The sequence below is a fragment of the Tinamus guttatus genome, unplaced genomic scaffold (assembly GCF_059628265.1).
Source record: "Tinamus guttatus ecotype Peru unplaced genomic scaffold, ASM5962826v1 Tinamus_guttatus_pri_ptg000287l, whole genome shotgun sequence".
NCBI classification, from domain to species: domain Eukaryota; kingdom Metazoa; phylum Chordata; class Aves; order Tinamiformes; family Tinamidae; genus Tinamus; species Tinamus guttatus.
In genome coordinates, this window is record NW_028288821.1 from 1582133 (window position 1) to 1597697 (window position 15565).

At 38.5% G+C, this 15565-nt stretch overlaps 1 protein-coding gene across 4 annotated transcripts in view; it reads right to left on the bottom strand.

Moving 5' to 3' along the window:
• Positions 1–5857: 5857 nt before the first annotated feature.
• Positions 5858–15565, bottom strand: part of MTMR1 (myotubularin related protein 1) — a 29153-nt gene continuing 19445 nt past the window's right edge. For all 4 annotated transcript variants that reach the window (XM_088527448.1, XM_088527451.1, XM_088527449.1 and 1 more), the window contains 3 exons: positions 13216–13329; positions 11673–11849; positions 5858–6294 (listed from right to left, as the gene is read on the bottom strand). In XM_088527448.1, coding sequence (XP_088383574.1) covers positions 6130–6294; positions 11673–11849; positions 13216–13329 — 456 coding nt within the window. In that variant the 3' untranslated portion in view covers positions 5858–6129. The remainder of the gene's footprint in view (positions 6295–11672; positions 11850–13215; positions 13330–15565) is intronic.

Below are 15565 nucleotides of genomic sequence, written 5' to 3' on the forward strand. Positions count from 1 at the left end.
TATGTTGTCACGGAAATGAAATCAAACCTATTTGTTTTTATGCTTCCAAGGAGAGATTCAGATCTCATTCTGACCAGAGCAAATTACAGATTTAACTCAAAAGGAAATAGAGAGCAGGCACAACTATCGAGAATGGTCCCTGTCACCTTAGGCAGAAACAAGGTGCAAAGCTTTGACCTTTGCTGCAGAATTGTGATTTGCTTTGAATCCCCCCACATCTCTCTCTTACTGATGCTAAAATGGGAACACTGCTACTTACCAATACATTTTCCCCAAACAGTGAATGCTTAGAAAATGGTTTAAAGTGAGGGGAAATTCAGTTTACCTTGTGTAAAAGATACTCTGTGTTTATATATAAACCTGAAATGTCTGCATTTTGTAATGTTCTGCAAAAACACATACAGTGTGAATGTGGATAAAAAAAGCGTTTTCTGTTTGATGTACAAATTCACAGCTTTCATATAGATACGACTTAACACAAGGCCTTGCCACTAGGTGAATAAGCCTGGGAGCTTTTAGGTCTAACAGCTCAATTTGGAAGGAAATTGCCTAGTAACATTACAAGTATTTTGCAACAGCTGCACAATCTTAGGTTGTTTTTTGCACTTGCATTTTCAAAGCCTTATAACAGAACAACTACAGCATTTATAAGGGAGACAGGTCCCAAGAATATATGACAACTGACATTTATTTGGAACACTTGGGCTACTACAATGCTGCTATTAGTTATTGCTACTTTGTTTTATTAATAGTGTTCAACTAGAAAACTAACTACTGGTTTCTATGAGACTGGAAGCAGAAAAAATAGATACAGGGTACAGAATATATGTTTGCTTACCCCAAGAGTTGGATTTTCATGAAGGAGGAGATGGGGTTTGTAGATCTGCTAGTGCTCAGAAGCACCTGGGTCTGGGTAACTACTTCTCCAAACGTTGTAGCCTGTCCTTTCACAGCCAACATATTGGACAGCTGTGGCATGAAAACATTTTTAGAAAATAGATAAAATGGTGCAGGATTGCATTGATAAACGGAAAGAGTCATATTCCCTGGGCAGATCAAATGAACATGACTCCATTCCTCCTTGTGCTGATGAATATTGTTTTATAGATGCAGATCATCAGTCCCATAACTGCACAGAGCACAGAGATCCTGTTCGCGTAGTGGACAGGGCAGGGTCCAGGGATGCTCAAGTCTGCAGCACTCAGCCCTCCTGTGGGAAACTGTTAAATTAGAACATATGACAAGCATGCAGGTAATTCACAATATTGCTGTTTGGAAGGTTAAAAAAAAAGGGAAAAAAAGTTTCATGGAGGAAAAAATTAACAATTCCTGTAACTCAGTAGTTTGCACTGAAGTTGTTCCTTTTGCCAAAGCCTTTTCTATGGCTTTGTTGAATACTTATGCCTTAATGTAATTTAAAGGTATGCGTAAAGAAAACTGTAAATGCAGTGAAAGGGAGCACTTCTTCAAAGTTTAGAGAATTCAAGACTTCTTTCTGAAATATTTCTAACGGAGAAATACTGACAAATACCGCAGTAAAGAAATTAAACCCAGTCTCTTCAAAACAACTGGGCAAAAACCTGCAGCTTCATGTGCTAAATGTCAGTTAAGACTCAATTGCTTTTTTATTGCAGTTTGTCTCCTTCTCTGTCAGAACTGCCTGCTCAGTCACTGAAAAATGACGAGTTTACACTTCCCATCATCTATACTTCAGGCACTATAGCAACAGAGAAGGTTCATTTGTAATTTCCTAGTAATGATACAAGTTCTGAAATATCTGATACAGCATTCACCCCTCTAACTACCTGGATTTAATTAGTATATTTGTTATTTTTAAACCTGGATGTGTAATTTTAAAAAATCTTGCACTTATATTCTGTATACATGGTGTGAACTTTCTCATCCTGTATATAAAAAAGGCAATAAAATACTGAAAAAAAAGATTTTTTTCTCATTAGTCCAGAAGTACAGATGTAGCTGTGCTGAGTTTGTGTGCCACCTGTTCTGTGCCTCATCCTTTTAACACACCTCCCTTCTTCAGATCAACTAATGCTATTTCTAATGAAAAAAATTAGAAACGGTTTTCTCTATTATAGAGAAAACAGAATTGACAAGCACTCCACACTACTCTTCTGCTGCTGTTATTAGATGAATTACTCACATTTTCCTTTGGGCATACTGTAGTAGTTTTTTCATTTGAGACTACTGTGCCATGAGATTCATCATTTCACAATGTGGTGACATCAGTTTGGGGTTTTTGGGGCACACAATAAGTTTGGCCATTTTCATGCAACCCCATTCAGGAACAAGTGCTATACTGTCAGTCTTAACTACTCATTTTTGTAATAAAAGTGGAGTTAGTCCATGAGGTAAATTCGAATTCTGAAAAAAATGAGTAGACAGACTTCATCCTTAAAACTTACTTCTATCAAACGAGTTTCAGGATCAAATGATCTGACAGGTTTGGTCACAGCCAAATGAAATTTGGAAACAACAGTACTGTGAAACTACAGACTCACATCTTTACAGTGAAATCTTCAGTTAAAAGCAAGACATACTGTTTACTAATGCAGAAGTGACCTATTCCAAATGAAGGTTTAATAATATGCTGTGAAAAGAGATTTGTTTTGCTAAGGTTCGTGCAAGGGTCATGTAGCAAAAAAAAAAAAAAAAGCAGAATTTGTCTACCCTTAAAAAAAAACCCCACAAATAAAACAGACTTGACCAGTAGGACGCTCTAGTTTTGTTTGGTTGGTTGTGGGGCCAGGAGAGATGCTGCATTTTGGATTTAAATTACAAAAGGTTGGAGCAGGTCCTCTGTATACATAAAAACCTCTAAAATACACTAAAATCTTCATTAAAAAAAGAAATAGGAAAACAAAAAGAGCTGTAGACTATGTGAGGAAAAAAAGTATTATTGTGAAAACCTTCATCTAATGGTAAAATTGAAGTACAAGAAGTAGACATCCTTTTCTTGGCACTTTAACATGAGAAGAAAGTTTGCCTTGCCTGGGGAATAGGCCCCAGTGCCCGTTTTGCCTCACCCTCTGCTGTGGGACTCAGTGCACACGAACGGGATATTTGGATCCCCTATTTGCAGCTCCTAGAGAGACAGCCATTCTCGGAGTTATTAAATACAGCATATAAATTAGCAGAGCTTTTCTCCTAGAAAAAAAGAAAAAATTAAACTCTTCCTATTTAAAGCTTTAACCCCTTGAGAGGAAGGCTGCCTATGTAATTACATGGGAGGGAGGGGAAGGAACAAAAGGAGGGAGTTAAGAGACTCTTTTCCAGCTTTCAAAGTCTTCTTCCATTTCTATTAAGCAAACAAGAAAAGCAAAACCAATGAACTTTTATCTATCTACAAAAGAGGAAAAAGTCTAATTCAGCTTTGAAACACGACTAAATGGCAACATGTCTGATGCTGACAATTCAATCAACTTACTTTACAAGGAAAAAACGGCTTCATTAGTTACCAAGGCGTCAATCCTGGATTCAAACTGTTTCCTCTCCCACATATCATTTACAATCAGAAAATCCTACAGATCAAATTTAGCAGCTTGCTGTCTGTGCACATTCCCTTTGCCCTCCCCTTAGAGTCAAAACCAAAACCCAAAGCAGAAGGAGATCCAGCGATTCAATTAGAAGTTGATTAGTTCTGTTCAAGGAACACCAGACTGAAGCCAAGGTTCTGCTCTCTCCTCAATGACTTCAATCCTGTCTTATTAAAAAAATTAAAAAATAAGACAGAATCTTTAAATCAGTAAGATAAAAACATGGGTATCAGGAAGAAGACCAAGTACAAAGAGAACATCTCCTTGACATCTCTTCTGGACAGAGCTATGCAAAACGAGCACATATAATAGTTACAGAATATCTCTGAAAATTATCATGTTGAGTGGTTAAAAAAAATCCACTATACCTCTAAATACTGTAGTAAGACACCCCCAATTTATTCCTTCGGATCAGAGAAGGCTCCCTGAGCTAAGTTGGAACGTGTAGATACTCACGCAGTCAGTTGAAATATGCAGTGATTTTCTTCACAAAATCAAATCCTCAAATATTAGCTCCAGGAATCTTAAGTTTTTTTAAATCTCAGAGTGCCCAAGCTAATCCAGTCATCCCTTCCTAATAATTATGGAGGATATATGTTGTGATTATTACCACCAATAAAGAGGAAAAACTTCAAATGACTTTCTTCAGCACTGCATTTTAGAGATAATGTGCTTTACTTCAATATACAGTTAAAATGTCACCGAAATCTCAAATGGGGAAGAGTTTCATTCAATGGCAGCTCAACATATTCTGGCCACTTAAAATTCACTGCTGGCATACTACTTAGTTTTTTTGTTATTTTTTAAATGGAAAACATATTTTATCTATTTATTAAAAGCCTGAGGTTGATGAAAATTGCACCACCGCAAGCTTTCCTTAAGCTTTACTCTTGTAGGTGAGTGCGTATTATAAAATACAATTATTTCACTATAATGAAAGACATTGAAATACTATGCACTGCACAGTAAACTTTTAAGCCTGGACATAGCACTTCTGTCTTTCCTCTGACCAGCTGGAAACGTTCAGGTTAGCAGCTCACCCAGTAACTACAAACCACTAATACGTGTGCAGAGAATCAGGAAAGCGCATTGCTCTCTCTCGTGCTAAGAACAAATGTTGAAGAAGTGACTGCCTGCAGACAGCGAGAACCACACCGGGATACAGAACCAGCTGATCCTTCAGAACGGCACTTAATTGCTGCCAGCAGAACTTGGAGCAACACTGGAGCAAGCCAAAAGGCAGAGCTGCTGAATTTAAAGGGCCTAAGGAGAAGAGATTCTAAAGAAACACGCAAGAAAAACAAGCAAAGGGAAATTTTAAGCATGCACCACGTCCGAGCCTTTCAAGAAGGCAACTAAGCAATGATTTAAAAGGTTACTCAGAACAGGAATCAAATCTCTATGACATTAACATATTTCAGGGAGTTGAAAGAAAGGAGAGGAGGTGTGTTGTGTATGAATATTCGCTTTACAGAAAAATGCTGGCAGCAATTTACAAAACAAAAAGCCACCAGGCTTTATTTCAAGAAAACCAATTAAGATCATATTATTTATAAACTTTGTCAAACAAAGTCATTACAAGTTAAGGTCTTCAAAAGAGTCTGGATAGGCAGGATCCATTTTCTGTACTTACAGCTTAAAAACAGGGAAGTATGCATATGTTTAACATCACATACACATGTACATAAAGGGACACAGCATTGCATTTTATGTGTACACTTTCAAACAAAACACGCTTAGCAAAACGTGGAGCTATACAGACTATACAATTTACACAGCTGGGTGTCGTTCCAACCCCAAATATTAGCATTTGCTAGAAAACAACCTTTACTTTGTACAAGACTGTGACATGGTTAAGTTTACCCCTTACTCGGGAGGCTGAAATTGAACAATAAGCTAAACAGTCAAAAGACTTTATTTAAACTTGTACAAAAGGCATTAAAAAAACTAAAATCCATGCTTTACCAAATATATTACATCATACACGTCAGTGGGTGTACAGGTGTACTAGACAAATGCAGTTTAACTTCATTCACTTTTAATGGCATACTTTTTAGTCAAAACATAAAACTTACTTCACTGGAAAACATTTAAAATCAATTTCCAAGTGCAACAAATTCCTAAAAAAAAAAAAAAAAGTTGTGCTAGTCAAAAAAAAAAAAAAGGGGGGGGGGTGGTACTGAGTGAAAAAAAAGAGCTCTTGTTGACAAGGACTTCAGGTTCTGCTGAAGTGGCATTTCCTGCAAGGCTCTCAACCAGGACTGCTACCCTGATAATTTTTCTGTCTGCCTGACGGCCAGATTCCTTTTTAGCACGGTTAAGTTGTTAGTTGCTCAAAACAAAGTTAATTTCACAATTGGTGATTCAGCCAGTCAAAACACACGGGGGAGCTGCCAACAAGAAAACACGTCACATCTATTGAAGCTCTTTTGGCCTCATCGTGATAATACCAGACACAGTAAGGCATGTAGATCACAGCAATTTTAAGTCACAGTTCTTGTGGGATGGGAGAAACGCTCTGCCCTCCTCAGTACTACCTGACAGGAACCGCTTTACCAATGGCTTCTGTTGCCCTTCACACAGAGGTGTGCACTGGCGTGGCTGAGTGCGACGGGGAGGACCCTCTGTCCGAGGAGGAGGAAATGGAGCGGGTGGCAGCCTCCCGCTGCAGCTCCTCCACCTTCTTCTGCAGTTCGGTCCGGATCGCGAGCAGTTCTTTAAGATTTTGATGGATTGGAACCTGTCAGAAGAAGAAAGAAAAGGCTACTTTGACTGCAATAATGAACTATCTTCCTGAGCAACTGTTCTGCAGCTTTCTTCTGAAACACAAGAAATGCAACGTCTGTGGATTTCATTATATCAATATTCGGGGAGAACATTTCTTTAGTCATCTGAAAGTTCAGCAAAGTTTCTAACAACACAGTTGGCAGAAAAACAGCTCAAAAAATCTCTGTGCTAATTGACTTGATGGGATATCAAATTATTCCAATAAATGTACTGCTATCCCTTGCTATCAAAACCACTTTCAGCTGAATTTAAAGTGCCTTCTCAGTGCCTAGAAATTTGTCCTTTCTGCCTGTTGGGAGAGATTTTTTTATTTAAGAAGAATTTATAGAGCTGGCATTTAGCATTTTGGTCAGGACAATGAAAAGGATAACGCCATCCAGTTTAATCTCTATGGATTTAGTCTGAGCAGCTCTTGTCGAGGCAGATTTTCAAAACACGACTACAGGGGTTACGGTCAGCCCTGGCAGATCCCCCTCTTACTGCGCTGCCCTAGAGGACGCCAAGGAACAGGAGGAGGCTCCAGGTGCTGGAGCTCCGTCGGAGCAGGGTGACACGCGGCCCCCGGCGCGGCCCCACGGCCCCGACCCTTCCCGCCCGGCTCGCACGGCGGGGGCTGCTGGGACCACCCAGGGACACGCGCCCAGCAGCCCCGTGCAGGAGCCACCGGATCTGACACGAGCGGCCTCAAAAAGAGCAGGGCTCTTGGCCAAGGGTCGCGATTTGAGTTTCAGAGGGAATTCTTCACTCTCGCCTGGAGCGTTGCATTACATCAGGCCACAGGAAGACCCAGCTCTCATTGTTCTTTTGCAGCTGGATCTGTTATCTCAGACAAGCACAGAAACCTCCTCTTCTTCCAAATGCCAGAGAACAGCCAAAAGAGTTGGACTGCCAACTGCTTTTAATTTACTTTATTCTTCAAACTTGGAATTGTTTACAGCTTTTGGAAGGAGTAAGATGGATAAAGAATTTAAGTGGGCTGACAAGACAATTGTGGAGAAATGCAGAATTGGGAAACCTAAGGGTTGCTAGATACCAACTCATTTATTCATACGCGATGCCTCAGGAATGCCAGGCTCAAGAGATTTGCACTGTCATCCCTTCCTACTGCTCGCAGGTGATTACAGGGCAGGCTGGAACATCTAGGCAAGAAGTTCTGAAATGGGGATATGTGGAGAAGATACTAAGCAACAGGAGTGTTTTTTTTTTCTTGCCGCCAATGCACAACCAAGTTACATTTTACCTTTTCGTGAATTCAGACTTTTTAACAAAAGTTTAAAAATCCATGTATCAGATTTTGATACTTTCAAAATCTAACACTTGTGTTTTTTGAAACAGAAAAAAATCCCATTTGTTTCTAAATTTACTTGAATTTTAGCTTGAAAGTATGAGTTTGCATCGGTGAAGCTTTTTTGACCCAGTACTGCTTTCTAGTTCTGTGGCTCAGCTCATGAACAGAAACTTCAGCCCATTCCTAAAGCTCCAGGACCCTGGGAGTCCTCAAATCCTCCAGGAACCCACCCATTAACTTTGTGGCTTTGAAGAGCTCTCACTGCCCACAACACTGCCCATTCTCCCTGTGCAACAGGATGCAGGACCCTGGAGTCCTGCCTTTGCCCTGGAATGAATCCCTTCTCTTACTGCAGGCTTGGTCAGAAGCACCATGCAAGAGTTTTTGCAAGTGAGAGGACAGCCTTCTCCACTAACCAAACACCTCCTACAGAAAGTTAATCTCATTTTCCAGAGGGCAGCCCTCAGAAAACACATACACCTATGAACATATCCGAACTGAGTTCAGTGATGAAGCTTCTTCAAGATGCTGTCACATATGCCAGAGGGGATTCGAATTTCAGTGAAGACCCAGATTTTCTTCTGGGATTAGCACTGTTCTCCCTGCTGCCCTTCCACAAGTAAAACTCCCCTCCTCCTACACCCCTGCTGCCGAGTTCTGCTTTATGAAGACATTTTCCTGGAACACTAAGGTCTATAAGAGAATGATTTAGCTATTGGTATCATTAGTCACGCAAGCCTTGGGTCACAGGCGATTTGTACACCTGATTTCTGAACAGCTTAATCATCATTCAGCCTACCAGGCCAGTTTCTCTTAGACATCGTTCAATGATATATTACCCTGTGTGTTTCAGCGCATGCTACTCACACCCACGTGAAAAGCAGCATCCTGCAATTGGCTTTCGGGGAATTCACTGCTGCATAAAAGGTTCTGCGGATGCAGCACGCTCTGTCTGGAGCTTAGAGGAGGAGGAGAGGGGCTGCACTCCTGCATTCCCCCAGAGCCACATTCAGGAAACTGCATGTTCAAAATTTTGATGAAAGTGTTGTTCTCCCAATGCTTCTGTCTCAAATAACAAAACCACCTGAAAATAAATGATCTAATCAACAATGACTTTTTCTGAAGGGCTTGTGTAATCATGTCATACAAAAGTTAAGGTTGAAAAATAAGTAACATTTATTTTACAAACTAAAGTTCCTTTATGGATATTCTATACTTTCATTTTACGTCAAGAAGAACATCTATTTTTGCATCATCCTAATGAGGTACAGAAGCAGTAAGACTCCACTTTTGCAGACAGGGAACTGAAGCAAGCACTTCCTAATTTTGCACCCCTTGGATCTCAAACTATTCCAAGAGAGACCTTCAGAATTCTGTGATTCAGCCACTGCTGTGTCAGACAGACACCCACTGCACACGGAGCACGCACAGAGCGGCAAAGGCCCAGGGAAAGGCTGCAGGCCTGGAGCAGCATCCTGCTCTCCTGCCCACAGGACCATCTTTGCTTTCCTGGCAGTCTTACCGCCTGCAACCTGCTGCTTCCAAATCCGGCAGGAAATGAGGGTTAGAGTCTATGGAAAACAGCATTCTCCAGGACTCCCTCTACCCCCAAAAGAGCAACCTTATAAAGCACTTAAGATGAGCTCTACAGAAAATAATATGTTATTGGGAATTAATAATACATAGCATCCATATCAATAAGCAATTTCATTTCCATAATTTCCTATCTTCAAATGATTAACTTTGCAACTTCAATTACGCTGTTATTACAATCACAGATTATATTCCAGGTGCTGAACTGAAACCAAAGACCGCCAACACCTGGAGCACAATCCACTCCCAGATCCAGATACGATGGATGTTACAATGGATACTGCCAATGTTTACCCTCGCTCCTACTCCCCCTGTTTACCCTCAGTCCTACTTCCCATCTTTATCCTTGGTCCTTCTCCTGCTATTTACCCTCAGTCCTACTCCCAGTGTTTACTCTAGGTGCTAGTCTCAATGTTTACCCTCGTTCCTAGTCCCCATCTTTCCCTCAGTCCTACTCCCCATGTTTACCCTTGGTGCTACTCCCTGTTTACCCCGAGTCCTGCTCCCAGTGTTTACCCTAAGTCCTGCTCCCCCTGTTAAACATCAGTCTTACTCCCTCTGTTTACTCTCGGTCATACTCCTCCTGTTTACCCTCGGTTCTACTCCCAGTGTCATGAAATGACGATAAAACAGCATGAAGTTATCTTGAATTGCTAGTTATCAGCATGAAGTTAAGTTGAATTACTAGTCCTCGGAGATCCGTTTGCTAACACTAAATATTTCATTGTCTGTTACTCCAGTTGAAAAACAAAAGCAGCACATTAAAAGCTATTCAACAAAGCTGCCTTTTATAGGTAGAAAGAGACGGGTCCTCCTCATCCACCTTTTTTAAACTATCGCCACCAATAGTTGAAGAAATCTTTTCACCTGAAGGTTAGTTAAAGCCTGCTGCTGATGGCCTTTCTTGCTGTTACTGAAGGGTCTGAATGCCACTGAATGGGCTAGTAGCGTCTGAAACTTAGCAGTGCAAAAACAGAAGAACATAAACTTTGTAAGTTGTAATGACATAAACTGTTATTTACTTATCTGCACGAGTCTGAGGTTTTATAATTAGATTGAAGAATACAATCAACAACTATAATTTTCTCAACAAATTTTTCCAAGTAAATGTGCTGCTTCGAAATACTTGTCATGACATAAAATTCAAGACAGAAACAGCAGGAAACAAGAAAAGGCACAATGCATGTTCACATGGCAAACCTATATTAGCTCTTCAGAAAGACAGAAGTAGAGTGAGGACAATTATCAGGATCATAAGATTTCACTACTTTTTTCTAACAATTTTAGGCCTGGAAATTAATTACGTGGCTTTGCTATTTGGAGGGATCTGTTCTTAAAGACCAAGGAAGATAAGTGGCACACACAGAGTACATACAGAGAACTTGCCAAAAGAGGGAGACAGAAGCAGTGAGCACAGCTTGCCACCAACAATATGAGAGCCAAGGTATTTTCTCACTATGTCATTTCTCCCCATCCCTCAATCTCTTTTGGACAGGGTCTGGCTTTCACGTATGCTTAGGGAACACACTAAGCCTGCTCACTTTCAGGGCCTATAGATACCAATTAAGCACAATTAATAAACTGACATTAATGCATGCCAATTAAACTACAAGAAAGCAAGAAATCCAGACTCTCCCAGTACCTTAAAAGGGATTTTCTCAGACACACATATTTCTGGTGTACTGCCCTTGAAGCACATCCTAGGAACACCATCTTTTACAACAGCCTCTGACTTGTGGGTGTCTAATAAATTTGAAACTCACGTCTCTCTCTAACTGCTAGAAGATGAAAGCCACTTTCAAGCAGTCACTTAATACAGGTAATTTATCATAATACGCTTGGGGATACCTTGGAATGTTAACTTAATAAAGAGGCTGTGCAGCACCCTCAGATATATTATGGTTGTGACACAAACTGAATATTCTTTCTTCCGACTTATAAGCAGGAGAGCCTAAGAAATATTTGCATGATGAGATTTAGAGATTTATTTGAATAGCAGGCATTACCTAAAAGAACAAATACTGGTGAGTCAAGAAATATGTATAAGAAGTGCTTAATGTCTAGCATGCCAGCTTGAAAACAAAAAGGTCAGTTGAAAACAAGTATCTGTAAGATGAGAAATGACGAGTGTCTATAAATTGAGTTACTAAGTAGCCCAGTTCCTTTAAAAATTCCTGCTATATTTTAGATCATTCCTAGCAAATGACAAAAACTTAACAAAGCTATATAAGGCAATATAGGAAACATGGTAATTACTTCTGCTTAGGTTATATGCTTCTAATAACAACAACTGTTAATCTGCACCTTTCACAAACAAATCAAGTGATATTGTAACTCTCCTCTCCGCTGCTGAATTTAACGAAAACGTTATTTTACCAAGTTTTATCATACCATTTTATTCGATCTGTGCACTTTACCCAAAAACACAAAAGTCAAGAGAACGCTCATACCTGAGGCCGCATTCTGGGGTTCCATCTGACATAGTAGTTCACCCACAGCTCCAAATGGTTCAGACTAGCTACAGGGTATAGGACGTGGTTTTCATAGTTTACGTAGAAAGGGTTTGTGAATTCATCTAATTGACTGTTTATATAGGACCACAGCGATACAGTCTTCGTGTTTACCTCCTGATTAAGTAAAAGAAAACAGTTAAGTATTAGAATTGCAAATTCTTACAACAGGGAGACAATAACTACATTACCAGTAAATTCCTCGATGAAGATTTACCTTACCTGTTACAGGCCTCTGAAAACACTTCCAGTAACTGGTTATTAAATAGTCTTAAAGCTTTAGCAAAACTTTTAACTTAACAAAGGAGATTCACGCACATTATTTTCTCAGATAAGGTCTTGTTGAGCAAAAGAAGGCTGTACTACTTGTAATAGCTCTATGCCTGCAGCCACTGTAGGTATGGTTAAGCACTGCATGTACAGTTGCAGACTGAACAAATCAAAAAGATTTGCAATTAAATTAGCTTTAAAAAGAAAATCAAAATATGAGAGAATAAGAGAATATTTAGGTTGGAAGATCCAAAATATTATTCGTGGAAAATAATTATTCTGTTCTCCTACCTCCACTACTCAGTCCTATATATCCAAATATCAATTTAAAATGCTGATTTTAGCTTTATTTGCGCTTGTGAAATTTACATTAGGTAAAATCTAAACACCATAAACATGGCTGGATCAAAGTTCAAAATCTGCATTTAAAATCAAGTTCATTTTGCAATTTTATACTCCTCCAGTGTCATAACACATGTTTTTCTACTACCGCTGTATCTTAAATTGCATTTCCTTAAGAACTTCATCTGACTAATCATTTATTAAAAAAAAAAAAGCTATCTGGAAACCATGCATTTACTGAGAATATGTTACTCAGCTCCATCTTGTGGCATATGCATGCAATTTTCACCAACAGAAGCAGGCACACAAACCACAAAAATAACAAGGCTAGATATACCAAAGAACGGTTACTTGCTTTAACAAAAATATGAAGCAGTAAAAAAAGCCAAAAGTAAAATTGCAACTGGAGTATTAGCAAGTAACTTAGAAAAAAAACTTTTCCAAATGCAAAGTATTTCAGAGTGCTATCTTCATCCATTCATGCATTTTAAATTTCCCCTTAGTCTTCAAATTCAAGTTCCATCAAATTATGTCCTAAAGTGACCTTCAAAGTCATCCACAGGAGTCCCTCTAGAAAAAGCAAAAGTAACACTACTTGATAACACACACTTAAGAGCCTGTATGTTGGCTGGAAATATTTGACATAGGATTTTGTAAAACTTAGAAAAAATTAAAGAAAAATGAGTAGTACTTCATTTCTTAATGGGGTATTTGGAACACATTTTTCATGCCATGATAATTTCATATTCAGGTTGTTAAAGTCTATGTCACAAATGTATCCAAGAAGCAGATTTAAAGTTCTTTAGTCTTATTCTAAATACTTCCAAATAAACCAAACAAATTAAGCATGTGAATCACAATAGTTATTTACCTCTTTCACTCTCTCTTTTTCACAGTTGCATAAGAAAGTCCCAAAGAGACAACTATAAAGGTGATCCAGAATGGTTATCAAAAATAATTCATTGAATTCAAAGGCTGCAGGAAACTGAAATAAAAAAGATGGTAAAGTTATTCTTTTTTTTTTCCCTATAGTGACTATTTTCTGGAAAACTCAGCAATTGCAGTAATTCCCACTGCATTAATACCTTTAAACCATGTGCTTTTTTATAATGCTCCTCAGATACATAATGAATGTAAGGTTTGTAAGTATACTAAAATACATGCACCAAATCATTAACCGAAAGTGAAACTTTGCAGAAAGCTACATGCCTTACACAAAACAATTCCTTCTAAGAAACACAACCTGAGATCATCCTGCTCTAACTCAACAAAAACACTGACCTTAACATATGTTTTATTTGTCTTGTTACAACAATTGGGTGGGAGGAGAGGGAAAAGGGGGAAAGACAGCAACTAAGAGCTTTGTTTCCTATTCTAACAAGCAATCAGTAATTACTATTAGGTATTTCATTCATGAGTAGAAGTTACTGGAAACATTTTTGAAAAACTGCAGAGAATTTGAATACACAAAACAAAACTTTCAATAGTATCTTAATATTTAGTGCTTTAAAATCATGAAAGAAGACAATAAAGCTCATGGGCTGCTACCTATTCATGGAAAAGAATCTTCTTTGATCACATTTAATAATAGGTCTACATATGACAATGGCTTGACACTGTAAAATAACTGTACCCAGAATGACAACAGTCTCAAGCACAGAGATTAAATGAAAACCATGTAATAGAAAAAAACAATTTAAGAAGATTAAAATAAAATTTTAAAAGTAACGTTTCTCTCACTGCCTTGAACATGAATGTTTTAAGAGAATGATTTTCAAGACAAATGAAATAAATTTTGTTTGTTCCTAATTGAAGTAAATCCTTGCAGAGGGCTAAAAATAGGTGTTACAGACTCATAATGAATCATTTCCTCCTATATGCAAAAAACTCAAGTCTATACTTCAGGTATGAAGAAAGCAGTAGACTCAGTTCAGTTATCCATGACACCCTGGACATGAGTGACTCAAGAGCTATATTAAACCAAAAAAAATAAAACCCCAAAAGACTCCCCACATGTACTGTTAGGAAGAATAAACCAGCCATTTGGACTTGGCATGAACTAACAGATCCAGAAAGTCCTTTCCAATGTGATCCATGATTTAGGAAGGGCAAATATTTATTTATGTTGAAAGTAAGGAGTTAAAACAGCACAATCATTGTACTTTTATTAAAACCAGAAGAATCTGCATCTTAAGGAATATTCTTCTAGTAGAAGATTGATTGAAATTAAACATTGTAAAAACATTCTTTCAAAGCTTCTGAAGATATTTATGGCAACTTTCAACTAAAAATTTTTAATATGGAAATCATCAGTATCACTGCTCACAGAATGAATGAGCCTTCCTTCTTGCGACTCTCCTGTGGATTACGCAGTGTCCAGCAGTATGATGAGTTCACACTGGGGTTTCTCTCTCAAATCACCAATTACGTTTCTTTATCCAGCTACTTGTTCTCACAAAACATGTAGAAACTTAAGATCAAATTCTCTTTTTCAGTTACACTCAAAAGTGATCACTAACAACACTTCCTAAAGTAAATCCATTCTTGTTAATACCACAGCTGTGATCTAAAATATAAATCTATTAACCAAATCTAAGATGCAGGGCTGCCAAAATAAGGCAGAAAATCCAGTGGGTCTTGGATCTCAGTCTCCTCTTTCCAAACCAATGTGGCAACCAGATACTGAGAAAATAATTTGCAAAGGCCCAACGTGATATTTGGAAATAACTTTGAAGACAAAGGCTCTCCTAAAGGAACTCTAACTGAAAACACTTAATGAGCCTTGTCACATTAACTTCTGCATCGTGATGGGTATGTACTAATCAGATGGACACCAACATGGTAGCTATTCCAGTCCACTGAAGCATATTCAAAAACTTCCATACATCGGTGGTTATACTCTGAGTAATTTATTAATAAGTGAGAGCATGTTATTGAAACACCATCTTTGGATACAAGAGTTGTACTGTTGGAGCTGATGTATTGAGACTGTAAAGCTTTTATTACTGCAGCTGAATAATCACTGACCTAAAAATTCCTCCTTCTCTAGTTCCAAGCCCATTAGTGTCTGTTTGAAGATTCAGGTGGAAAAATTCCCCTAATGAAAATTTCCTTTCTATCAGATCCGCTAATTTCAAAAGAACACGTGGGTCATTAAAATCTCTCACCTGATGCTACTGCTCTTAAGTTTTCTTTTGGTATAGGAGGTATTTACCAGAAAA